This window comes from Ciconia boyciana, chromosome 20 (assembly GCF_034638445.1).
Source record: "Ciconia boyciana chromosome 20, ASM3463844v1, whole genome shotgun sequence".
In the NCBI taxonomy this organism is placed as follows: domain Eukaryota; kingdom Metazoa; phylum Chordata; class Aves; order Ciconiiformes; family Ciconiidae; genus Ciconia; species Ciconia boyciana.
Genome location: NC_132953.1, coordinates 5,256,236 through 5,282,245, shown reverse-complemented (window position 1 = coordinate 5,282,245; position 26,010 = coordinate 5,256,236). Strand labels below are relative to the sequence as shown.

At 44.9% G+C, this 26,010-nt stretch overlaps 1 protein-coding gene across 1 annotated transcript; it reads right to left on the bottom strand.

The window, feature by feature from the left end:
• Nucleotides 1-884: 884 nt before the first annotated feature.
• On the bottom strand, nucleotides 885-24,632 carry TRIM29 (tripartite motif containing 29). Its single transcript, XM_072884675.1, has 9 exons — nucleotides 23,775-24,632; nucleotides 15,967-16,062; nucleotides 14,525-14,758; nucleotides 13,958-14,156; nucleotides 9,904-9,987; nucleotides 6,361-6,426; nucleotides 5,021-5,122; nucleotides 3,825-3,901; nucleotides 885-947 (listed from the first exon to the last, which is right to left on the bottom strand). The coding sequence occupies exons 1-9, from the start codon at nucleotides 24,630-24,632 to the stop codon at nucleotides 885-887; spliced, it is 1,779 nt and encodes a 592-aa protein (XP_072740776.1).
• Between the last annotated feature and the right edge of the window lie 1,378 nt (nucleotides 24,633-26,010).

The following is a 26,010-nucleotide window of genomic DNA, read 5'->3' as shown; positions in this document are numbered from 1 at the left end:
AATTTTGGTTTAGGGGAATTAAAAAAACACAACAAAACAAAAAAGCACCCAACACCTATGGCATCTAATCAATCTTATATTAGCAGGATGGATTTTCTTTTTATTTCTTAATTTGAAAAGGTGGCTGGAGGGGTACTTTAATGGGATAGAAAGCCTCTCTGCCCTCCGCCAGCAGTTGGCCTTGGGCTGTAGCAGCTCCGAATAGGTCCTGTTGGCTGGCTTTTTGCAAGCCAGCAGGAGCAGAGCTGAGCTCACGAAGGGCCCTGAGGAAGCATGCCACCACCAGCATGGGCTGGGGGGAGTCTGCAGGGAGGTGGTAGCGCTGGACCCGATCCCAGTGAGAGCTGTGCGTCCCTGTCCGAGGCAGGGCTGGGTGACGGGGTGAGAAAGGCATGGGAAGAGCTTTAGCCTGTCACTGCTCCCAGTGGCTGGGGCCTCTCCGTTTCGGGAAGACCTTTGGGCCCCCCCAGCTTGGGACCTTTCACCAAGACTTAATAGCTATGGTCATATAAACACACTCAGGATAAGGGGGCAACTGGTCTAGCAGAGTGTGGGAGGGGTGCTACCCAAGCATGCATGCTTCCCAGGAGAAGCAGAGCAGCTCGCTCTGCGGAGGCAGGAGGAAGGGCATTGACAGAGAGGGAATAAGGAGGTGACAGCAGAGGATGGGGTTATGTTGTTAAGGCCTGCAGAGCTTTCAAAGTGATTAGGTTATTTGGAAAAAGTCCTTGTTTCCTCTAGTAAAGGCTATTCCCTTCTGCACCTTCCCTCTCCCTGGCAGAGATTAGAGCAGTAAGGTTAATACAGTAGCAGGTACATCCATGAAAATCCGCAGCTGAGTCTTCACTCCAAGTGCTGCCAGCTCTTCCCTAAATCTTCAGGAATCAAGGTGCCTCGTTGGAAGTGGCTCCATTGCCTTTGTTGACGTAAAAGGGGCGGTAATGTGACTGCAATGGAGAATTTGGGGCATGTGAGTTTGACCTACCTTCTTTTTCTGACTGCCTATACTTCACCCTCTTAGGTAGCCCAACCATATGTATCTTAACATACTCCTATCTTAACGCCTTCAGTCCTTCCTCTTGCAGAGCAACACCACCTCACTTCACTACTGGAGGTGCTGGAAGTGATCAAATGCAAATGGTGTTGCTTTTTGATTTACACCCATGCTTTGCATGGACTTCATTGCTGAGCCAAATCCAAATGAGTCTGTGCATCATATAAAATCTCAGACTATGAGTCATGGTTTGATGAGAGGTTTCTGGGAGAAGAGGAATGTCACCTTTATTTTTATGCTTCTGTCTGTGTCTTTTAATTGCTCGCTAACCTGAGAACTCATGGGAGTTTTCACACTTAAAGCCATGCACAGTTATGCGAGTGATTGACTAAGTTGCATGCTATTTATTTGTGCTCTCTGGCTGGCAAGCCAAAACTCTTGTGCATGGAAATTCTCACACAATGGTGTATTGTTTATTCAGCCTCCACATGTGGCAGGGCCCAGTACTAAATGTTTGTGTAAACAGAGGCGTAAGTGGAGAGACGGGGCAGAGCCTAAAGGCATTGCCATTTTCCTGCCTCTGTTTACTGCAGTCCCGAATTATGTATCTTCTCATCAGGACCTACCCCTGGAATTTCATTATCATCTGCACCATTACAAATAAGCAACACATGGCAAAGTTGTCGTGCGGCCTAATGTTGGCTTGGAATCATTGCAAAACACAAAAGCCAATTTATTGACTGTGATATTGATTGATTGACTGTTGGTTTGCACTGTTCAAGGCAAAATCTTTAGCCTGGATAAGAATATTCTCACACCAACGAAGCGGTGACCAAGGCAATCAGGAAGAACTGTGGTTTTGTAATGTCTGATCTATCTTAGGTTTGATCCACTGCCCAGATCTCACTTGCAGAAGGTGAGAGACACCTCACAGGAACATGCTGGTACCTTTCTGTGCAGCGCACTAGTTACTGTCGGGCACGGCAGGAGCTGGAAGCATGGGCAAAGCAAACCCAACCCATCTTGCTGCTCAGTGCCTACTCCCAGTACCTCCTGCTCAATGTTCCCTTTTGTTGAAATTCTTTTCATTTTATGGCTTTAATTTCCAATATAGTTGGAAGAGGGGGGCTTCATTTTAAAGAACTCCCTATGGGTTAAAAAGACATTCCTCCTTAAACAGTATAGTTCTTTGTGAAAATTCATATTTACAGAGCTTTTAGAATGTGTATTACTTAAATACATATTTAAGACTATTTTAAAAGCTAGATTATTGGCCCAATAGACCATAAAAGCTCCTGCAGAGCTACTGCAGTCCAGAGCACGTATTTCTATTTTGGGACTTTTTAATGGTTATATTTATCAACTCAATTGTTAGGTTCAGTGCTATCTGGTGAATATAAGCTATAAAAATAAAATAGCCGCTACAAGTGTATGCATGAGAGAGAAGGGGAGACAGAAAAAGACTGGTGACTTCATGTGGGAGAAGTTACCCAGGCTTTCTCTATGGGGATTAAGGAAAGCATGGGTTGCGTTCACAGAGCACAGCACGCTGACTGTCGTGCAGTGGGGTGCTTATTGCTAAGACGACCATACTCGCATCCACCAGTGCCCAGTGCTAACAGAGACTTCTCTTTCCTGACCAGACTTCCCCAGTATACCACCACCATTAGGGAGAATAGGTTGATATCTAAAATCACTAGGAAGAGTCTCCATCTGAGCACGCACATGATGAAGTAGATCTTTTAGAAAGGCAGTGATCAAACACAAGACAGAAGATACTGCAAAACTTTGCTGTTCCTAGGAGATATGTTTTGCTGTAGCATATTCACAGACTCAAGGCTGGATTTTCTGAAAGTGATAGCGTCGACCAAGGAACATCCCTTTCACTGGTATTCATCCCCTGGTGGGGCCTTGAAAATTTAGCAGAGACATACAGCTGCAGTCCTTCGGCAGCCACTTTCTAACTGTTGTGTATTTGCTCTGTTTTCTTCCTTCAGTGTGGGAATGCTCTCGATTCTTGACCCTCTCCTTCTTACATGTCTTATTTCCAGGGAACAGTAAATAATCTTTCACAAATGTATAATCGGAATTCAAAAAATAGATTTCATCTGCAGAGATGAGGGCAAAAACTTGACAATCTTAATTCAGATCGTGCAAGATCTTAATGTAGCACAGTGTGAATGGATGTTAAGAAAAATAGATGAACTTAGTGGTTCTGTGGTTATTAACTGTTTGTTAACCTTGTATATTTAAGATTACAAGACCTGTCTTCTGCCCCTTATAATGCACTGTTACCTGTTTTGTCCTAACAGTGCAAAATGAGTGACTTACAGATGTTCTAGTGATTTATGATTGTAGTCTGACCCCTCATCTTTGATATTGCATTTGCCCATGTAGGATGTAATTAGCAAGATACTTTTCTATGGTTGTCTCTCTGGTGTCATTTACACGATCTGTGCTTTCTAGATGTCACAGAATACTAAGAGTGTATGATAGCCCTGCAAGGAGGAATACTACTACAGATAGCAGCATGTGTGCTATAGTATTTGTATAGCTTCTAGAAGCCTGGATCAAATTTTAGACCAGGGCAAAATCTTTTAAAAATGTCATTTTGAAGTATTGATTATTCCTACAACCCAGAACTGGGGGGGGGAAGGCGGGGGGGGGGGGGGGGTGTGTGTGTTAATCTGTGGAGCTGTTGACTTGAAGCTTTTACTTTCCCATCTCCAAAGGACCCAAGCCCTAGTCTCTGAAGTCTCAGGTATCCCTAGAACAGATAGTTCTCTTGCTGAAACTATGCACGTGCTTTCACACCAAGGGTATTTCTTACCAATACAGACTGCTTAGAGGATTTCCATGTCTGTGGCGTCACCTTTGCAGACTGATGTCTCACTATTGAAGGATAAGCTGTGACAACATAAAACAGCCTGTTATAGATCAGTCCCTGCCACCATCCCCGACTCCCCTTGTGAGCGTTAAGATGAGTAGCAGGACTGGAAGTGCCACATAATTAGTATTGCATTGCTTAACATTGAAATGCAGCCATTTCTGGGGTGGGACACAGCAGCCGTCAGACAGATGCCTATTCCACCACCCAGTCACTTAGGAAAAGGGACTAAAGAAGGTCTGTCTAATTAAAATGTCTGAGGAATGCAGAGAGGTGGAATGCAATCACTCCAATTAAATTTAGGCCATGTCCTGAACTAAGCATTCTGACCCTTGCAAAGAACACTATAGGCTATTTAATTAGTGCAAAGAGCCGAGGCCTGGGTTTCATGTCAGAAATTAATGACAGTACCTCTGGCAGTGTGATAAGCCCTAACCCCCTGCTACCACACCAGCTCCGTTCTGATTCAAAAATAATACCAGCCCTGCTGGATCACGACCAGTTTCAGTGCTATCAAGCAATGGCCTTTCCCCACCATCTCCTATTTGCAAATTAATTGGACCTGACTCTGCTTGGCAGGTGCTGATGATCTTGGATTCCACCTCTGGTGCCCTTGAACTAGGGTGTAGTGAAAATAGGATTATGAGATAGTGAATGGGGATTCTGGTTCAGATGGAGGAAGACAGGCAGCTACTGCATATTTTTTTTAAAGGTTGTGCTCAGTGGCTATTATTCTTTCAGGACAATAGCTGTTTTAAAACACTGATGAAGCAAGAGGGGTAAATGGCCATGAACATAATTTCCTAGTATCTTTCTCTCCCTGGTCCCTACACCTCTAAAATAATCTAAAATTCTCATATCTACCCATTACAAACAAAATGTAAAACCCCTTCAACTATTCACTAGATACAACTTTTTAATACTTTTTAACATTCTTTACTAAACTCCTGTTGCCCTGATTTAGCAGAGTAAGTTGCTCATGTAAACCTGTGTATCTAAGAGATAGACAGTCAGGGCAGGACATACGGGCCAGGTGTAGGACTGCTCCAGGCCTTCTTTGGGGGAACAAGAACAGGTTTAAATGTCTTATCACCTGAAAAAGGGGCAGAAGGAAGGGGAAAAAACTAAATGTCTGGTACCGGTCTTAGTGAAGAGGCTCCCGTCAGACTGTTTGCTGAAGTCACCAGGCGGATTCTGTCCCACCGAGGAGAACTGAAAAGGCAGCTTAGTACCATTGCCTACTGGAAGATAGAAGAGGTTGCGTTATTCCGTGGTCTTGCGTGCTGCAGTGGGGAAGCCCAAGCATTTGAAAACACACCCTGTAAAACTACCTTCAACCAGCTTGGGGGAAAATGGGAACTAATAGCTTTGTCCCTTTTCTCTTAGTAAGAAAAGGTAGATGAGAGCAGTCAGTTGTGGGGTCCCGGTGTACACAGTGTGCAAGCGTGAAGAGATCTCAGTGCTCCAGGCAGGCAGGGAAGAGCCTTTCTCTTGAGAGACCCAGAGTGCAGGTGTGACTGAAGAGCAGCAGCTTCCTTGCAGGTAAACTGCATCTCCAGAGACTGGAGTAACGAGGCAAAGCTACGTAACTGCCAAAGCTCCCTTGCCTCCAAGCAGTTGAGGCTTTATTCAAAGCCCATTGAAATTAAAGCAAGGCTTCCCCTCCTGGACTACTTGGGGTCAGGCCCTGGCTGCCAGAATGAATCTGAGAGCAGAGATGATGAGAGGGAGACAGCCCTGCCTGTGGCATGAAAAGCAGGAACAACTTAGGTGTGGCTCTGAGACACCAGAGCTACCCCAGGTAGAGTGGCCATGGATGCTTGTAGGCTGCCTCTGAATGAAAGGAAGGGCAGGACCTTCTGAGCATGAACAAAGCAAAGTAAGAAGATACAGGTGAGAAAAAGGAGGGTGGGGATCTGGGAAGAAAAGGCATGACGTGTTGCTGCTGGTTCTCGGTACGCTAGTTCAAACCACCCCCTCCCCGTTGTGCTGGACGCTGTACAGACAGTGAACATCGGGTAGGCTCTGTCTCTGAGAACTTACGAGCTAAGTAAAAGGTGTATGTGCAGAAGAGCACCCTTGTGCTTCTGAGACTGGCTGAGCGTATTTGGAGTCTGCTCCTGGTTCTGCCAGAACCTCCACAGACTGCTTTGGATGATGTTGGCACTCCCATCTATTGCAGTTGGCTAGTATCTCAGGATCTTTACAAATTGGCACCTATGTTTTCCATCTTCTTTTGCTGTCTGAACAATGAGGACCAGGGATGCCTTTCCCTCCTATATGCATAGTGCCTAGAGCAGTGAGACTCTGGGTTTGGGTGTATGCAGACAGTGCTGATAACCCAGCTAAGAGATGGTTCTGTGAGACAGTGATTGACAGGTGATAGGACAGCTGAGAGGGGAAGCAGGAAAGGTTGATTAGCCAGCTAGAAAGCTGTGGCACGGGGGGTTAGATCCTTTCAAACTGAAGTCGGAATTACCCGTACCAAGTGTTTCCTCAGTCGCTTGGAAGGAGGAAAATTCCCATGACCGTGGGTTGAAACTGGCTGTAAAACAAGAGCATCCAGTTCAGCAGTCGGCTCCTGATGAGCTGGCTCAAAGGCCTGTGCCTGGCATTGCTCTATGAAACAGTCCCCAGCAATTTGGAAGCAGGCCCAAACCAGAAATCTGGGTCCAGAGAGTAGAGGAGGGTCCCGGTTGTCTTTCTCTGGGTTCTAGGGAATGGTGAATAGACTTCTCATTTTGAGAACAAAATGTTCTCACTGCCACAGAGCTGTCTTTAGCTGCATTAAATTGCCAACTCAGGTTTGTCTACTCAACATGACTATTCTGCAAAAAGACCTGCAGGCAGAGGCTTGGATTTAGAGCTCAAGAGACACAAGTAGAGGAACATTTCTTGCTCTAGCACACATTGTCTCAGCTACTGTGACAGGCGTGTGCTCCAGGGTTTCACTAGGACATCATGCTGTGATGCAGACTAGTGCTGTTTTACCCCTTTTGTGAGACATTGGACTCCCAGAAGAGTGAAAAAGAGATGAATCCTTTGAGCTGTTATGCTGCCATCCTGTGGACTGCTTTTCTATTTAAGCAGCGTTTCTATTTAGGCAGTTCTCTCTCCCTCTCTGCGTGCTGAGTCCCTTCTACTCCTCATTCAAAGACTTCCAAAGGCACAAGATGATCTTTCCAACCTCCTCCTGGCTTTGGCCAAACTGTTTGCAACATTAGGAGGAGAAAGCTCAGTGGAAGGGGACGGATAGGAGTGTTGTCAAGCAGTTGAACAGATTGTTCCTCTATCTTTTAGGCAGCATTTGAAACCTTTTATGTCTCCCCTCTGCCTCATTATGTCATCCCTGCAGGCAGATGCTCTGTGATACTGTCTTTAATGACAAGAGCAGTGGAAGTCTCCTTGAGTTTAAGCAGGGCTTAAAAACCTATAGGTTCAGCTCAAATCCAAGCAGTTTCTTAGTATGGGCCACTGCAATTAGCGCAGAGCACTACTTGGGTAGCATTCCTCAATGCAGCAGACAGACTTGCTGCTGTGGCCTCAGGCAGAATTTGCAGTGATCCAACCTAGTGAGCAAAAGGGTGTGTTACAAAACTATCATGAGATATTCAAGGATTCTGTGCATATTATGCAATACAAAGGGTGGTCCTCTTTTTTTTCCTCCCATTTTATGGAATTCCTTAGAAAAGATGCAATCGGAGGCAGTGCTGGACTTCTACGTGACACATTGATAGAGCATAGAAAGCTCTGGAGAGTTAAATGATTATGGTTATATTGCATTATTCATCGGATAATCCTTTGCTAGCCAGCATGCAAGCTAAGTGGGTCATGTCTCCTGTTTTGCCTACTGATTCATTCTGTTCCCAAAGTCCCCATCAGTGTGGTTTCAGCAGCTGGTTCCTTTCTATCAAAGTGTTCCCATAAGGGATCATGCTTGAGCCCTCACCCTGGTGGAGGATCCAGTGCTGTTCAATCCCCATTTAAGCAGAGACTGCGTGTGCAATCATGTGCTTAGTTTTTTTGGGCAAAGTAGCTTTGTTGGTAGAAAATAAGAATGAGTAGTTTTGGAAAGCAACATGTCTATGCTCTCAGGAAAACGTAGATGTGTAGGCGGAACAAATGTTCCCCCAGTATTTGTATATTCAAAAGTCCATTGCAGGAAGCAGTGGGCCACTGAACTGCAAGCTGCTGTACAACTCTGCCACTACTCTGTAGCTGACTGCATCCAGCAAGTGTCCACTCTGGCTCCAACAAACAGCACTAAATAAGAAACCCGGTATCTAGCAGTCCTTGTTGATCCCTCCTGTCTCTTGGCACATCCTTCAGAAGGTTGGGATGCTGGATCCCAGCTGGGAGCCAGGGAGCCCCTGCTCCCAGGTCTCAGCAGCTGATCCTCCAGAGAGGAGCAGAGGGAAGTCCAGGCACTATGGTCCAGAGCAGTGAGCAGCCAGGCTATGCCATGCTGTGGCACTGCCACAAATGGCTTTTCCCTTCCTTTTGCCACGTTGGGTTTCAGCTCTGTCCCAGACACATATGGGAGCGGCGATAGCAGAATGGTATTGTCTGCTGTGTTCCTCCCATCACCCTCCTACGCACACTCTTCAAATGCATGTTGGGCCATCTCCACCTGAACCCGAAGCCCCATGTTTTGGGTAGAAATGGGTTCAGCCCATGCAATTTTAGAACTAACTTTCCACCATCCCTTAAGGTTGAAAACAGTTTTGGATGCAGGGCTGAGACTGTTGTCTCTCCCCAGCATCGGCAGCTCCGCTTAGCAAAACATGTGTTTCCCTGACAGCACAGGGCCTGCAAAGCCCTGAAGCAGCTGGGGCAGAACAGCAGCTATTACCGTCCAGGTGGTGTCTGGAGACAGGTTCTGTGCAGAACAAACCCACCACGGGCAAAATGCCCCTCTGATAAGAGGCTGCCCCCTAACTTTGGGGGGCCCGCAGGAAACAGTCCTGCTAAAGGCTTGATGATGCTGAACCGGGAATGTCGTGTCTGCTCTGAACGGCGTCCTCACCCCCACGGCGCCAGGCAGGGCTGCCAGCGAGCTGCCAGGCGTGGGCTGGTAGCAGAGGAGAAGGACAAAGTGGAAATCTAGACAAAGGGCTCAGTGTTGGGATCTGGGTTATCCCCATGAAACCCTAACGACAGAGCAGGCAACATCGCACTTCAAATACGCCTTCAGGGGCGTGCCACTGCTAATTGCTGGCATATCCCTTCACCCTGCCCACCATCTGGCTTTGCAGAACAGCAGCTGTAAACACATGGCAAATCCAGGCAGGGCCTTGCTCTCTAGGGACCAGAGGAAATTTGGTTACTTATTTTGTGCTACCCTTTCTGTTCTTTTGTTTCTACGGGCATTGCTTTGCCTAGGCTTTTAGCACTCTCTGCTTCTTGCTCTGGAGGTCCTGACACTAATTTAGAAATAGACAACTGTCATTTTACAACTGAACGTGTTGAAAACAGTCATTGACTCCAAAGACTCATCCTGTAGTGTTCATGTGACAACTGGGACATAAGCAAATCACCAGGGCTCTTGTTGTCAGTGGCAGAGCTCAGAAAAAAGAACCCTGGACTCCTGCTTTTTTAGGACGCATTCCTCACTACCTCTATCCTTTCCCTGTAGGGAAAAAGTATGTTTTCTGGTGAAAGTAAAATCCTAATGCAGAGCAAGCCTAGTGTAGCTTTCACGCTTGATAGCACAGTGGGGTAAGGTTCTGGTGGATAATAACACTTACTTCAACCCGGTAACACATGTTAAAACTCCCCTGTATTCACAAACTACACAGAGTTGTAGGATCTTTGCTGCCTTGTTTGAGGTGAAAAGGCAAAAGCTTCTCAAAGCTCTGTAGGCTGGAGAGAAGACCTGGCATAAACAAATGCAGAGGGACCAATCTTGTCTGGGGAACAGCAGGAAATAAGAGGGAAAGCAAATTTTGGGACAAATCATTAATGAAGTTCCTTTCCTATACTGGTGTTTGGAGGAAGCCTGACCACCATTAGGGTGCTGTACCTTTGGGAGACAGGAACATGGAAAATCTCTTCAAGTTGTCGGGCTGATTCCACTCGTAGTTGTTCATCATGTACCGGTGGTCACCTGGAGAAGCAGAGCAGGAGGTGAGCTGGAGGAGGCAGTTTAGTGGCCTTGAGGGGGATGGGAGGAGGGGGAAGGGGATAACAGACTGGAATTGCTTCCTCAAGTGCTGCAGGAGAGATGGTTCTGCCCTTTGAAAAGTTCCTCTATTTTTGTAATTCCTTTGCAGGACTCTGGCTGGGAGGTAAAGTAGTGCTGTAGCTGCCTAGAGATTCAGCCTGGGATAAAAGAAGCAGCTCCCTCAGAGGCGTAGCACAGCTGAAGCATTCGGCCATTCAGTTAGATATGCTATTTCCTGAAAATCCATAGGGAGACTTGAGGGTTCAGGCATTTTCCTACCAAAATACTGCTGTGTGGCTAAAAATGTATCCCACTTCAAAAGCGGTGGTTTGGGTTTGGCTTCTTTTGTGTGTTTAACCTGTGCACAGAGCTGGCTTTCAACCAGCAGATCTTGAACTGCAAGTATTACAAAGCTCAAGAAAGTCAGTGTTGGGAGGGCTCAATGTGTTGGTTTGTTCAATTTTTAAAGAAAGATGCTACACCTGAGTTGCAAACAGCTCTGGCTTCCTGGGCTCTTGGACAAGGGCGTTCGGTTCAGGTTTCATGCAAAGTGGATGAAACCTACCCTTTGCCAGGTATTACGCAGCCTGGTTTTGGTTTTCTAACACTGATCCACAGGAAATGATGCTCTATCAGTACAGTTGCTCATAAAAATACTTTATTTTAAGGCCTCAAGTGTTATATAAACCTGTTGTTCTCTGGAAGGGGGTAAATTTGGTTCCCATGTTTAAGTAGTTCCATTCTTTGATTCTTAAGTCACTGAGCAAACTTTTATGTTATTTCTCCAATTTATTTCTGTGTTATTTAAACTCCCTGGATGCTCTCTGATTATTTGCCTCCTTGCCACACTACTAAGTAGGTACCTGTTATGACAACTAAAAGAAAGTGGATTCCCTTTGGAGTCTGCTATTAAGCAGGTTTCATTCCATTAATATAATATTTCTTCCTGGGAAGTTTTTTACACTAGAAGATCAAGCTGGTTGCAAATGAATTTGTTGCAATGACTCAGGGGGAGTCTGAGTTAATTAAATCCATTAAGTAATTGTGGAGTTATTTCCTTGCAGTCACTAGATGCAGAGTGCTGTCCTCTTTCAAGTGTAACTGTGGTTTGAAAAATGGAGAGCTCTGAAGTTTCTGAGACTCACCTTAAATAACATTTCCCAACTGAGTGGATACCACTGTTCTTCTCATTAGGCAGACTCCAAGCTGAGTCCATTAAATCCCTGGTAAAGTTTCTGGAAGTGCCCAGGTTTCTGGCAGTAGTTAATTGTTGCCCTGCTCAGAAATGTTTTGGCACTTGAATCCCACAGATTTCAAGTACCATTGAGGACTTCTGGCATCAGTAACATCGAGGGGACCCTAATTAAAAGTGATCAAGTGATCAAGAAGTAGTCAGTCTTTATCCAGAGCTACTAGAACTGAACATATGCATACTCTTGTTGGGTTGTACAAATGGCCAAGTAAAATGTATTTGCTTCAGGACTGGCAAAAATCAGCTCAGCAGATGGAAGGTAACTTTCTAAGTAATGGTAACTTGAATACAAAGTGCTTTTATGCTACTCATCTAGTTTTCAGAAGTGCTGTGAGTAGTCAGGCATCCAAAACCCCTTTGGCATTATGCCATCCAGAGTTTGGAAATTCTGCAAGTCTCTGGGTGAGCAAGGAGAAGAAAGAAAAATGCACAAATGTGATTTTTGGATCTGAGCTGCCTGTCATCTACTTGCATTAAGTTATAGCCAAATTTCTCAGCAAACCTTAGCACATGGAGTATTGAGAATCTGACCAGGTACGTTGCAGTGTTAAATGTTGGAAGACAAGTAATGTTCAATTTCTGGTATTACTTTAAGGGTAGGGAGAGTTTAAAAATCTGGCTCTAGCTATGCATCGTGAGCACTTTGAATGTGATTCCTGACTTTTCTGAAAAGTTGGTTCTCTGGACCAGAAGTATCTGGTCCATCTAATTCATGTCTAATGGAGAATGATGGTGCTAGATAAACATTAATGAACTGTTTGCAGTACAGGCTCCTTGGGGCCAGGGACTTACTCTTTCTCTCCATCAGGTAGGAAGGCAGCAGGCTGTCACTTGATGAATACTAGTGATTCTCGTTACAGATCTGAATGTACTCTGGTCCCATGTCACCTTCATTCTTATTGCTCTAGAATGTGAATGCCAGACAGGCTGATTCACAAAACCCAGGTTCTGAAAACATTAGTGTCTTGACCAATAACTGAACCCATGTTGTTCTGACCTCTATGCATCTTTTCAACGGGCTGCTTTTTGTGGGGGTTTTTGGTTTTGGTGTTTGGGGGGTTTTTTTTGGCCGTTTCTTCCCTTCCTCCTTTATCATATCATCTTGTAATGTGGATCTGTCTTTTCTGGAAGGAAGTTGGAATGATTTTCATGGCTGTTTCCCAGGAAAAAAAAGTGGTGTATTAATATGGGAGGAATGTCTAGTGAGTACTGTGAATTTGAATGAAATAAGTGATGTTGCAGATTTGCAGCAGAGTTCCTCAGCTGCTTGTGTTGTATGAACTGGACTTGAGATTATTGCTGCATCTTTTAAAGTCACATGTCCTCCTGGACAGCAGGGTGCAATTTATCCTCACATTACCTATCCAGCTTCTTGACCTTTATTGTTCTGGTATCTGGGGTTCTACAATTATTAATAGATTATAGCCTTATAGCAGCCTGGTGAGATAATGATTAATTCCTATTGCTATTATTCTTAGTGCAAGAGGTCATTTCATGGGATTAAGTAACTTGCCCAAGGTTATAAAGGCTGTTTGTGGGAGAGCTGGGAAGTGAACCTCAGTTATGGAGCCCCATTCTACTGCCCTGTCCTCCTAATCTTATGTGTGAGCTTGATGCAAGACAAGTCCTTTCTGCAGAACTAATTGGGAGACACAGAAAGTAAGTGGGTTCTAAAACTTAGAAGATTCCTTGCAGTGCTGTGGTATTGACTATGAACTCTCTATTCACGTAAGAAAGATCACCTATCCTTGAACATCACTGAAGTGTGGAGACCATTTGGCACTGCATGTCCCTTGAACACCCTGGCTCAGGGCAGGCAGGAAACGAACCTGTCCCTAATGGAACATGAAGAGAAGTATGATCAGAGAGAGTTATGCTGGTTCAAGTCATAGCTTAACCTTGAACACCAAAATGGAGGCCTTTTTACTTGGAAAATCTGTTATTAGATTTTCAGTGACCGGTGCTTGCAGGGTATTTCATGTTCCAGTCAGGCAAGCAGTGGCTGAAACGGGCTGTTGTAAAATGGTATGTCATACCAGCACAGCAAATGTGCTAACCGAGCTGTACAAATAGGCTAATGACAGGATTTCAAAATTGCTGTGCTGGGGTGGCTACATTCACATTTCTGCCACTGCATTCTCAATTTACCTAGTGAGCCACTGAGTTGCCTTAGCATATCTGTGCAGTCTTCCACGTCAAGACTGTCGTGCTAAGTTTGCAGGGGTTTGTTGGAGCCTAGCGCAAGGCAGAGAGTCCCTGCTGGCCTCTTGCAGGAGGGAAGGGTCACTGTTCTCGACCCCCCAAGAGAAGTGCTGCTCTGAAGTCCCACACAGGACGTGGCTGAAACAATTAAACACTGCGAAGCCATAATGCAAAACAGCTCTCAGGGAAGCGGGGCTAGTCTGGGCCCCTGGGTCCCCTACACACGAGATACTTGATATCCCTCACACTTCAGCTGGCTCCATTCCCACATAGGTCTGGTAGGATAGCTCTGATATTCCCAGAATGAGTTTCAGCTACAGGTAGTGTTTCTCCTGCTTTCCTTAGGTCTTTGCTTACTTTCTCCTCTGTGAGAGCACACTCATCACACTTCATCTCCTCTGACTCTGAGCTAGGCTTTGCCCAGCGAGGGAGGGAAGGGGCAGATCTCAGATACTCTACCATTCTCCATGTGGTTCCTCTCTATGAAGTTGCGGCCAAGGTCGGCCTTGCAGATCTTCTCCACATGCCTCATGCAGACGTTTAGGAGGTCATCTCTGAGGAGTCCCATAGATGGGCTCATGCTCTCCCCTTCAAGCAGCACACTGTATGTTGGGAGAGATGGAGGGGGGACGTAATTCCGCATCAAAGCCCCAAACTCCTGTCAAAAAAAAAAGGGAGGAAAGGTTACTGAGGAACAGAAGAGACAGAGGCTAGATCCTAGGGAACTGGCTAATGTTAGGCTCCGAATAGTATGAAGTGCAAAGGAAAACAGTGAAGGTGGAGAGGGCAGACAAATGTTCTGCCTGTGAGCTGTAGCTATCTACAAAAAATTCAGGCATTGGCATGCCTAAGTTCATTCTTCACCTACTGGAGCAGAGACAGCTTCAAATGTCAGGGTTGGTTCTTGCCATACATGTGCATTGAACTGGACAAGATTAACGCATCTTATACCAACTCGGGATTTGTCTTTGGGACAAATCCTGTCCTCATGGGGAAAAAAGGAAAGGAGAATGAGATCTCAGTTACCTGCAGGAAGAGCACAGAGTCACTGATCTGGTGGATCTGCTCCCTGTTCTCCTTGTCCTCCCGCAGAAGCTTTGCCCTCTCTTCCAGCTCATCCACTATTTCTTTCACATTCTCTGATGCAATCTTTTCCCTCTGGTCCAGGGCAGCCTTCACTTCATCCCTCTGCCTCTCCAGGTCACGGATCAGCTCTTTGAAATGCTGGTCCACTGTGGCTTTCTCATTGGTGGTGTAGTTCTGTGGAGGGAAGGGGCAAAGAGAGGAGGCAGCAGGAAAGACACAGGAGAAATAAAATATTAAACTTCTCAGGGAGTCACTTGCTACTAGAGGGATACAGAGGGGGATATGTCCAAGCATTCTCAGCATTTAGACTGTGACTATGAAGATTCTAGGTATGTCTTAGCACCAGAAAAGTTGTGCCAAGAGTAGTAATACTTGTTCTTGCAATAATTGCATGTATGTAATCTACAGGGCATGCTGTCTTCCTGATTATAAAAGCATGTATTTTATTTCAATTCATGAACTGCACTCTTAGGTGATATTTAAAAACACTGTTTAATCTTCTAAATCGTGGTTCTGGCTCCTCAAGAATTTGAAGACCAAATTCCCATCATTTCAAAGAATGAAAGCTGCTGAAACACTTTTTACAAACCTGACCTCTAGGTCCTTCTGAAATATTTCTCAGGAGGACTGTGGATGTAACTATATTCAGAGTTAAAATTTCTAGGTCAGATTTCCAATAATAATAATAATAAAGCAGGCGAAAAGCAGAACTGGCAAGCCAATGTGTGTGTACCACATAAAAGGGAGAAGAATGGCTTTGCCTTTTAATATTATGCAAATTTTCTGGAGTGTCTCCAAATAGTGTTTTCACAGTTAGGGTATAAATGAAAAAAATAACACCATTACTGTATTCTAACCCTTAGCGTGGTGCAAGAATTATAAAGGAGCCCTATATCAGTATGGAAATAAGCTGTTCCATTATAAACAAGATGTTTGTTGGTGTAACTGCACGTGTTCCTGTTGCCTTATCTCTGGGCAATCCAGAGCCCTCCTGGAGTTTATTTTTGTGTGTGGTCTAGCAGGAAAAAAAAGCAGTACACCTTTGTTTCCGAATCAGCATGTCTTCTAGTGACTGAAGAACTGTAAGGGACCCAAAGCAGGGAGGTGCCTTGGATCATTTGGTAACAAGGCTGTGCTGCCTCCTCTTGATCTCCTGCAGGGTATGTTGCAAGATTACTTCAGCAGGAGTTGTTGTTTCCAAGATTTGGCATGAGTGAGGTTTGGAGAGTGATGAGATAGAGGCTGGGTAAGGAATGGAGTGCGTAAGAGCTGGATATGTCAGAGAAATTGAGGAAAGAAGGAGAGGGATGTGAGAGAGTGGAAAAGAAAGGAAAGTACAGGAGAAACAGAGAAGTGAACCTGAAAGAATATCCCATACGCACCTTGATACGGTCCCTCTCCTTCTGCCACTTATCCATTTCATCTTCTACCTCAATGATCTTCAGCTGCAGTTGCTCTTTCTGCAGTGAAAGCTCAGCCTGTGAGAAGAAGGGAGTCTCATGAACTGGGGCTGAGGGTGGCCTACTTCAAAGAGGCACTGTGCTTCCACTTATGCATTTGGCCCTGAACAATAATAGCTGGGAGGTACAGGTTCCTGGCACTGCTTGAAATGGAGATCATGTGCTGACACTGGACAAGATCCCAGAGCTTCTGGCTGGGTCAAGAGATTCAGCTCCCTCAGCAAAGACAGCAGCAGAAGCACCCACCTACTAGGCTACCGTCATGGTGCCGCTTTTAATCACATTGGAGTCACTAGCTGGAGGGGGAAGAGGCCGGTTTCAAAATTCAGCTGTGTATGCAGTGAAGGGCCCATCCCAGGGTGTGCCTCTGCAGCAATAACAGTTTTCATGTAATTACAGAATGACGTTTGACGAGTGTTGCAACAAGAGGACGATGCCTCCGGCAGGAATTCTGTTTAGACAGGATTGTGGATTAATTTGCTCTGAATTGAGAGCTTTCATGTTATGATGAAGCTGGGGAATGCTTGGAAAAAATAAAAAACACAAAAGGAGGAGGGAGGACGTGTAGTCAACCATGCTTGGCTTACATCAGCAACTTCACTGGGATTCATTTGCATTTCATTTTGCACTGGCTTCCCAGAGAAGCTCAAACCAGACAATTGCATGCAAGGCAGTTCATAGAACTGGAGCCTGTGGAGGGCCGGGCAGCCATGCACTGGTGTAACATACCGGTTGGTGTGCATGCCGTGTCTCTGGATCAGACCAGGACCTGGCTGTTTAATGCCTTGCGCCGTTAACTCTGGGCAACCCCTCCCTCGGTCGTTCATATTCACCATGTCCCTGCCCAACAGATCATGACAAAGCCTTTGTTTACGCATTTCAAGATCTTTCTATGTTTTGTGTATGTACAGGTTGGTCACAGCACAACTATAACTACAGGCAATCTGGCTATGGGACACTTAGCCCAGAGCTGTTTAGGAACTATGCAGTTGGCAGAAATTACCTGTATTCCACAACTGATCTATGTCGTGTTAGGAAAGTTCTGAAAACTCGCTGTTCATGTGGGATCCTTTGGCATATGGTTGTATTACCCAAAAGCACTTACAGTTAGGCCAACAGTTAGAGGCAGGGGAGATGAAGGATGGATAAATCCACTCCCGCAGCAACTAACATGGTGGGGTCTCCCTGCTGGTAAAACATAACGTGTAGTTCCCACTGCTTTGCCACCTATCCAAGAACATAATACAACATGAAAACGTGGGTCTTCTCTTGTGATCATAGTTGCCCTCGGGGTGGGAGTTTAAAAGTTTTCAATTCTCCATTCAAGGAGTAGAAAACAGCATCACACGATGAAGAGCGGGCAACAAATGGTCAACCAGCTCAGACCATGGGAATCAGCCCATCAGGGCTCTTGTCTTGGTGCCAGTCACTGTAGTGTCTGAACATCCTCTTGAGCTTGAATCAAGCACAGCTGCCATCTGAGAGCCATTGACTCTAGCTGTTCCAATTTAGAAAATCTCTATTTATAGAGGGAAAACAATTTGATAGTTGTTTTATTGCCTTATAAAACAGAAGAAAGGGGGAACAAAAAAAGCAAATGTAAGTGAAGGTATCTCAATACCAGAAGACCTGCATTCTCACATTTTCATTGTCCTTGTTTGTTGAGAGTTAGGAGAGCAGTAGCCCTCTAAATATTATCCATGCACCCTGACAGCCTTCAATAGTCAACTGAATGCAGTCATGAGCTCATATTCTACAGGGTGTCAGAGCAGACATGGAAGGGTATCACGATGAGAAAATTCACTCTACTACTGATCAAGAGAGTAAAAGGCATGAGCTTCATCCTATAGTTTTCACATTTTCAAGACAGTGACTTGGAGGAATGCATGCTTTTTTCCCTTCTCACGTGCACTGTGAGATGTCCTCTGCATCAAGACACAAAGGTGTGCAACCATGTTTGCACAGCAGGGAAATGCAATGAGATAAAAGCATTTTAGATCCAGATATCCATTGCACTGCAGTAACCGATGTGAGAAATTACACTATAATGCAAGTTGTTTCCTTGAGCCACAGAGCTACATCCAGATGGCATTAATTGTTAGCAAAGTAAAAAGCACATCTCCTGAGCAATGGGAGGTCTTGTTTTCCTCCTCATCCCTAAATATCAGGATGTTCTTATGACAAGAATGTGAGTGAAATCATACAGAGGAGGGGCTGGAGGGATATTTTTTTTTTTTTTTTTTTTTTTTTTTTGAGAAGAGCAGACCTTTCACAGCCATGTAGACACTCCCAAACACAAGGGGTTTTAAAAGAAAGGTAACAGGAAAAAATTTCAGGTGATGCTGGAAAGTCGCGATAACAATATTATACTCTTATAGTGCTTTTTAATTAAGGTGGGTCTCAAAGGAATTTTGCAAACTATTACTTGCTCAAAAATGATAGCTAACTCTTAACAGCTTGTTGCAGCTGTAATATCCCTTCACCCAGAAAGGTAGTTTGAGTGCCTCTGGGATGGGATGTAACAACTATTTAAGAGCAGACCCACACTACAATTTAGAGTGAGAATTATGATTTGCAAATGGAAATTACAGAGATAGTTCCAATAGCCAGAATGCAAACACCACAGTCATTTAGGTTCGGCTTGGGTTAAAACGCCCATACTGAGGGCAAAAGGAAACACTAGTACAGACACCAGCAAAAGCAAGGGAGGTGAAGGGAGGTGTTTCATTGCATGACAGTACAAACACTAAAACTAGTCTTACCATAGAAAAAATGTTAAAAAGAGGTCCAGGGAGACTATGGAATAGTACAAGAATTGGTGACATGGGCACAAGGAGGCGGATTCGGTAGGGATGCTCTGGAGGTGGACCACAACGTAAGGGGTTCAGCAAAGGTGATTTCATGATGTTTTTAAGGCCCTGTTCAGTCTGGGGCTGGCTGGAAGATTGCTTTAGCTGTCCACATATATCCTGTGTTACATTTACAGTAGGGTGCTTACAAGTACTAGGGACAGTCAACTTCTTGGCTTCATTCCCTATGAAGAAACTTCTCTCCGAGCTTTCTTCATTTTTCTCAGATTCTCCAGGGTCAACAATCCCTGATCCCCTTATGTGACGGACCACCCAGAACAAATCCATTGGGTGAGACTTGGGGTTCAGAAGGTCCTAGTGATAGATAATGTAGCAGCTCCACCCATTGTGGGGGGAGTCCCTACAGTGCAGAAATAACAATAACAGTGAAGACAATATAGGAAATAAGGGTTTAGGCCATTCAGTTTGACTATAGCAAGTTGAGAAATGCTGGCACTGAGAGTCTTTGAGCTAAGACAGGATCCCCTAGTAGACTCTAAGTTAACTAGGACAGTCAAGAGGCCTAAGTGAAAGTTCAGAGTGTACACCTAAACATCCACAATAGAACCCAGCCCTTGTGCTGTAAAGGACCTAGAGATGTGAGATTATGAGTCTTGCATCATGATGCAACTCATTTTTGCAAGGCAGCAATACAAGCATCATCATGTCTTAATTCTCTGGGAACCCAGTGCCTGAACTGGGGAACACCCCTGTGTCACCAGCCTGGAAGAGCTATGCTAATTACCTGACAGCAACAACCAAAATGCTATAATGAAGCTAGAGAAGTAGTGTTTAAACTAGTTGTCCTAGTACATGGCCTGCAGTGGAAATTACATGGCTCAGAAATCAGCAAATTGTTTGAGACATTATTTCTGCTGGTTTTGCTATTATATTTTTCTATCTAAGCTTTTGTTAAGCAGAGGTGGGTGTCAGTGGGCTACAATCTCTGGACACTCTGCCAGCATCCTGCAAAAATGCACTAGTCACTGCATGAGCTGAGGCCAGAAAAGGCTCTCTGCTTTGCACAGTTTGAAGAGAATTCCTTACCTGCAAACTGGTGGATTTTCCTTGGGTTCTGCCCTCACTGTAGAGGCATTAATGCAGAATGCAGGCAAACAGGCAAACCTACTCTAAATCACAATTTGCAGCAGGTCAGTTTCCACAGCCTTCCAGCTAGGAAGAATGTCCTGAAGGTAGCTACACCATCTCTGTGGAAAGAGCATCTCTTTTAAGCTGTCTCCACAGAGCAACCGCAACCAGTGTAGATAAGGTCTTAACAGCCACATCATGTCCTAACCTTGCATCAGTGGGAAAGGCCAAAAATCCTTCCACTGGCACATCGATACGCTCTTGTTTGCTCTCTATTCAGACAGTGAAAGCAATACAGAGAGGGCTCAGATGGAAATCACTCTGGATCCATCTCTGTGGACGGTTGACTTCAAAGCCTACTTCAGACTCTGTGAAGTCTCCCCTTTTAAAAGTCGCTTTGTTGAAACAAGGAACACCCAGTTCCCATTTCTGCACGGCAGTTCTCTGCTGCCTCTTTAAACCTGCTGTACAATGTGAACTTTTCTTTAAAGGTAAAGAATTAAAAAAAATCAAAGTGCTTTTCACTAGAACTGACCTGACATGCTGAGTACTAAGGCTGGCGCTGGATAGTAACACCAGGTTATTTACAGCTCTGTGACTGGCAGGCATGTGTGAAGTTGTCTTGTTTTGAGAATAGGCCTGTAAAAGAGGTTTTGAATGAAGGATCCCCTTTCAAAATGAAGGATTCTGTCTGAAAGGGGGGCTCTAGTTCTGCTGATAAATCAAGCTGGCCAGCGGGTTTTACTGGAGTGTACAAGCTGCTATCGACAAGTCTTGCTTTTCAGCTGTGTGGGGTTATTACCCAGCCTCAAAGATGTTTTCTTGGTTGTTTCTTGTACTGATTCTGGTGGGGGTGTTATTTTTCCTTTAAATCTGTAGCAGGAAACTAATGCAAAGTGGATCTGGGGAAGGCATTAAAGGTTTGCTGGGTAAAATACGCAAATAACCACTGGGTGGAAACAGAAAAAATATCTCTGTCTTCCCTGCCAAGTTGTCTCTGTCTGACCCCCTATGCCTTTCACTCTTGTCTGCTCAGCAGCACACCAGGAAGGGGGATGACTGACTCTCACCCCAGCCTCCTGAAAAGTGGAAGATGCTGCTGTGTTCTCCCTCTCTTCCACAGACAGAGACATATCAGGCTTTCCACTGCTTGCTTAAATGCTCGAACCAGTAGGTGTCTGTATGCTGGCTTGTTTGCATTCCTCTTCTCTTAAGCTGTACTGTCTCTATCTGCATTGTGGAGCAAGCAGACTTACCTAATTCTGCAGAAAGATCTTAAGCTATCCCTTGCTTTCCCAACACTGAAGTAACAGCACCTCTCTTCCCTACAGGCCTATAGCAAAGATAAACTCATGAAAGAGACTGTAACCTGCATTAATTCTGCAATACAAAAGGAACAGATATACCTAAAACAAGCATATTACACCTTATTATGTGGCAGGTTTGTGCCATCAAATTGCTGAGCACCCAGATTGACAGTCAGGCTTGAGTGCATCACAGCACAGAACCCCACCCCCCCCAGTTCTGCTGGAATCCTCTCCAGGTTTGGAGTCGCAGTATAGCCAGGGACTGGGAAATCCTTGCAGATAAACCAATTGTTCCTTGACAACCAACACTCTGTGAAAGAGTCTGTCTAGATACAGCTGTATTTTGGTCACCAGTCCAGTGCCACAGTTAGCAAATTTGGAGGCAGTAAAGCTATGCTGGAGCTGCTTGGATGCCAAGCTGTGAAAACGGGGCAGGGACGGGGTTAACCTGATGTGGGTTTTTTGCTTATTCTTTCCACAAAGGCCAGCAGCACCAACCATGCTTTGCCACTCTTCCAATTTGTGGTCATATTCCAGCTCGGCTGATTTGCAAGACTTGAATAGGTGGTGCACACAAGGGACTTGGAAATGTTCATTCCTCTTTGTGGTTCTTGCTAAGGCTCCACCAATGGTGAATAAATCGGGGCTAGGAATAAACATTTGTGAGCAACAGCTATCCTGTTAATTGTTTTTGTCTGAGTGAATACTCACTCAAGTTACAACATGATCAAAACTCGTTGTCAGGGGAAATTTGCACATGTGTATGATTCATATTGATAAAGCCCTAAATCCTTTAGGCTTAGCAGCAGCAGAAACAGCACAGGGCAGTACAGGAACTAAAGCACGGAGCTAACGAGTGGCACAAGGACTCTGAGAAAGAAATCAAACATAATTTAAATCTTAGGTAAAGTCTTCTCTGCCCAGCTATGGTTGCCTCTTGAAAAGCAAAGTGTTCTAGGTCCATCCAACCACAGGAAGAAGGCTCTGGCTAGCTTTGGTTCCTCAGGGAGCAACTGTTAACCTCTTTTCAGTAGAAATGGCTAAGAGGAATTTGACAACCTGGCAGACACTAGACACAGCTTTATGAGAGTTAAGCATATGCTATGTTCAGAGCTGACATCAAAAACACAAGAAAAAGCAATTATGAAACAAACAGGCTAGCGAGTCCTGTAGGAATTTCTTTAAGAAAGACTCTCCCTGAGACATGGAAGAAACCTTGTCTGGTTTCAGCAAGGCTGCAAGTTGGAGATGACATTGCAAGAAAAGACCAAAAATTTGAAGAATAAAAGGAAGACAGAGATAAGCTCTAGATAAGATGCTCTTTCAGCCTTATGAGATAAATCTTCCTAGCACCTTAGAAAGAGTTAAACTGTTCTTCCAAGTTAAGGGTAACTCAAGAATTTCCACCAGCGGGTACTTGTATTTGACTGTTCACCACATCAGAGCGCTGGCTTGGGCTGTGCCTAAGATTAGGATTTAGCAGATCTTAGTGCCCTTCCAGTTTCTGCCATAAACTGTCTGTGTGATTCTAGGCAAATTGTTTTACATTACTGTTTCACGGGTCTCCTTTCTGTAATCTCTCCTGTCCTGTCTGCTTAGATCAGATGGGCTCTAGGCCAGGACATGCTCTTACTATGGGGATGTACAGCACTGAACATGGTGAGACCCTGATCTTGACTAGAGCTAGTGGAATAATCATACATCCACCCAGAAAGCAAACAGCATAAGACTTTAAGCAAACAAAGGTGGAAGACTTTTCATTAGTGAGCACTGTTTCACATACCAGCCTCATCTCCTTAAATGTCCATACTTTGAACCTATTGTAGTAACACTTCAGGGGAAATTATAATGTTTTGTGTTTGCACCAGGATTTTTTCTTCATCTAAGCTTCAAAAGACTCTTTCCATAGGTGGGGCTTGACACTATTATATCCGTAACAGAAAAGCAAAGAAAAACAAAAAGCCATAATCTCACTCTAAGTAGCTGGGATAGCAATTTTCAATAGTAACCTAGCAGCCACTAGTAACTTGAGCAGCGACTGATCTGACTACCTGTATTCTGGAGGTCCTGAACTTGAGCAATACCCCATGTTTCTGGCTGTGGATAACACTACACAATCACTGTCAAAACTTGAGACAGTTTTTTGAAAACTTAGCATGTAAGGCTTTGATTCAGCTTCTGCTGAAAGTCAGTGGTGCAACCAGGGGTGGAAACCAGGTTCTCCACGCCCCCCAACCCAGTCTGCTACACAACACCAGCGCTACGCTGCTGTAACCAGCTATTAGGAGAATGACAATCCCATTGCAGCAGAATCCAGGCAATATCAGTTCTCCATTAAATGCTTCCCATCCACCACCCCTGCATCCCAGAATTACATTGCAGACATGATTTTAGGAGAGACTGGCAGCTGGAGAGCAAAAGCTGTGGTGTAATATTGAGGTCCATTGGAAAGACTGATGGGAACGTGCAATAAAAAGAGCATTACCTCTTTTCCCGCTTTCTCGATCTCCACTGTCACTGTGCTGTGGTTCTTGTGCTCCTGGAACATGCAGAGGTAGCAGATGCACATCTGGTCTGTCTGACAGAACAGCTCCATGGTCTTCCCATGCACAGGGCATTTTCTTGCTTCAAAGTCCCTGATGGGGTCCAGGAGCTGGTGGTCCCGGAAAGCTGCTCCCTCCAGATGGGGCTTGAGGTGCAGCTCACAGAAGGAAGCCTGGCACACCAAGCAGGACTTCACAGCCTTTTGCTTGTTATCGATGCAGGAATCGCACAGAACATCCTCGAGCTTCACCCTGGGCCGTGACCCAGCTCCTCTGTCAGGCTTGTTGAAGGTGGATCTTCTCAGGTCCCCTGTCTCCACTAGAGGGAGGGAAGTTTTCTTCAGGTCCCCCATCTGCCCCCCAGAGAACAATGACTTCCTCCCTTCCCCTTCACTAGGCAGGAAGCTCTTTTTGGAATCCAAGGAGAAGAGGGGCTTCCTGAGATCGCCTTTCTCTGTAAAGGAGAGGGGTGGTCTCCTCATGTCTCCTATCTGTCCACTGGCATATTGCATCTTCTTTGAATCTGCTGAATCCATGCTGAAGTAGGTTGATCTCTTCTCATCGGACGACTCCACAAACTGAATGATGGGCCTCTTCCAGTCACTCCCAGAGAAGAGGGAGCTCTTGATTTGCCCTGTCTCCAAAGAAGCACCACCAGTGCCCTTCATAGCTTCCTTCTCACCTCCGCCAGGGTTTGCGGTCTTCTTCACTTCTTCTTCTTTTTTGGGGGCAGATGGACTCTTCACATCCTCTGGCTTCCCAGTGGTACCATTTGGCCTTGTTGCACTCCCCGTTTCCATCATCTAAACAGGGTGAATTGGCTTCACTGCTCAGTCTTTCCTCCAGTTCCTGTCTCTCAGCCCTCTACAAAGCGGGTATGTCTGCCTGGTCGTTGTCTCAGCAAGGAATGACGGTGGAATGCAGGAAAGTTTCTGCCCAAGTGACGCACCTGGAGCTCCTGCAAGGAGGAGGAGAACGCCTGGATTATGCTAGGTAGACGCAGGGAGAAAGAAAGAAACAGACGTTACCAGGGATCAGAAGCTACAGCTGTGCAGTTAATTATACAAGGCAGTCCACACCCAAGAACATTCTTGTCTAACCAGGTTTGGGAGGAAGGGCTGTTTATATACATAGAAATGTTTTTTTAAAAAAAAATCATTTTCATTAAGATGTAGCAACCAGTTGGACCGCTTGTGTCAAAAATTTTGCTCGTTGTTGCCAGTAGCTGAGGTTACCTCCTTGCAGAGATGGGCAGGGTCGGAGAGACCATGAGATGCCGAAGATGGGTTTGTTAACTGGGTCACACACATGCACAAAAATAATTATGGTTGTAATTAAAATGAACGCCTAGAATAAAGCGTTCTTAAACTGGGTTCCCCTGAGGACTTACTGTATTCACTAGGACAGGGAGGGGAAACATATGGATAATACTGGGTTTAAAAGACCCTGTTATCTTTATTTTGATTTTGATGTTGGGTTCGTGCAAGGTCCATCCATCTAGACCTGGAAATAGCCCAACCATGTATCAGAAGGGCACAGCTGACCTGAAGTAAAAATTGGATAGTCCTGTTTTTCCCACAGGCCATGCAATCTCCACTAATGTGACTAGTAGAATAAAACCCCCATTGCCTATTTCATTGCATGTTCTCACTGAGATAAGGGTTCAGGTGTATCTTATGCAGCTCTTCCCATAAATGTCCACTGAACTGAGACACATACCTGGAAGAGGAAATATTTTACAGCTAGATGGCAAAAATATTTCTTGCAAGAAAAAAGAACTGAGAAAGAGTTTTAAAAATAGATCTGTCTCCACTAGCTGTATTCCTGGGAAAAGTTCAACTTGGAATCACAGAAGATTTCAGAATAAAAAGGCTCTTTATAAGCACTGGTGAATTCCATCAACTTCAAAAGAAGGAGGTTGATCTTCCACTCGTATCATATCAATTTAGCATAGATTATGCTCTGAATTTCAGTGAGATTGCTCTGAGATTAATGCCCAGGGTGTAAATTGACCATGCCTAAGATTTGTGCTTAATTTAATTTTCACAGAATGCAATGGTGGTGTTGCTGGAGAATGTGATTTTTAGCCTGTAATAATTTCTCATTAGAAATCCATAACAAAACCCCGGTTGGAAGTGTCCTAAGTAGTGGAGGTAAAATCCAGGTCTGCATTTTGCA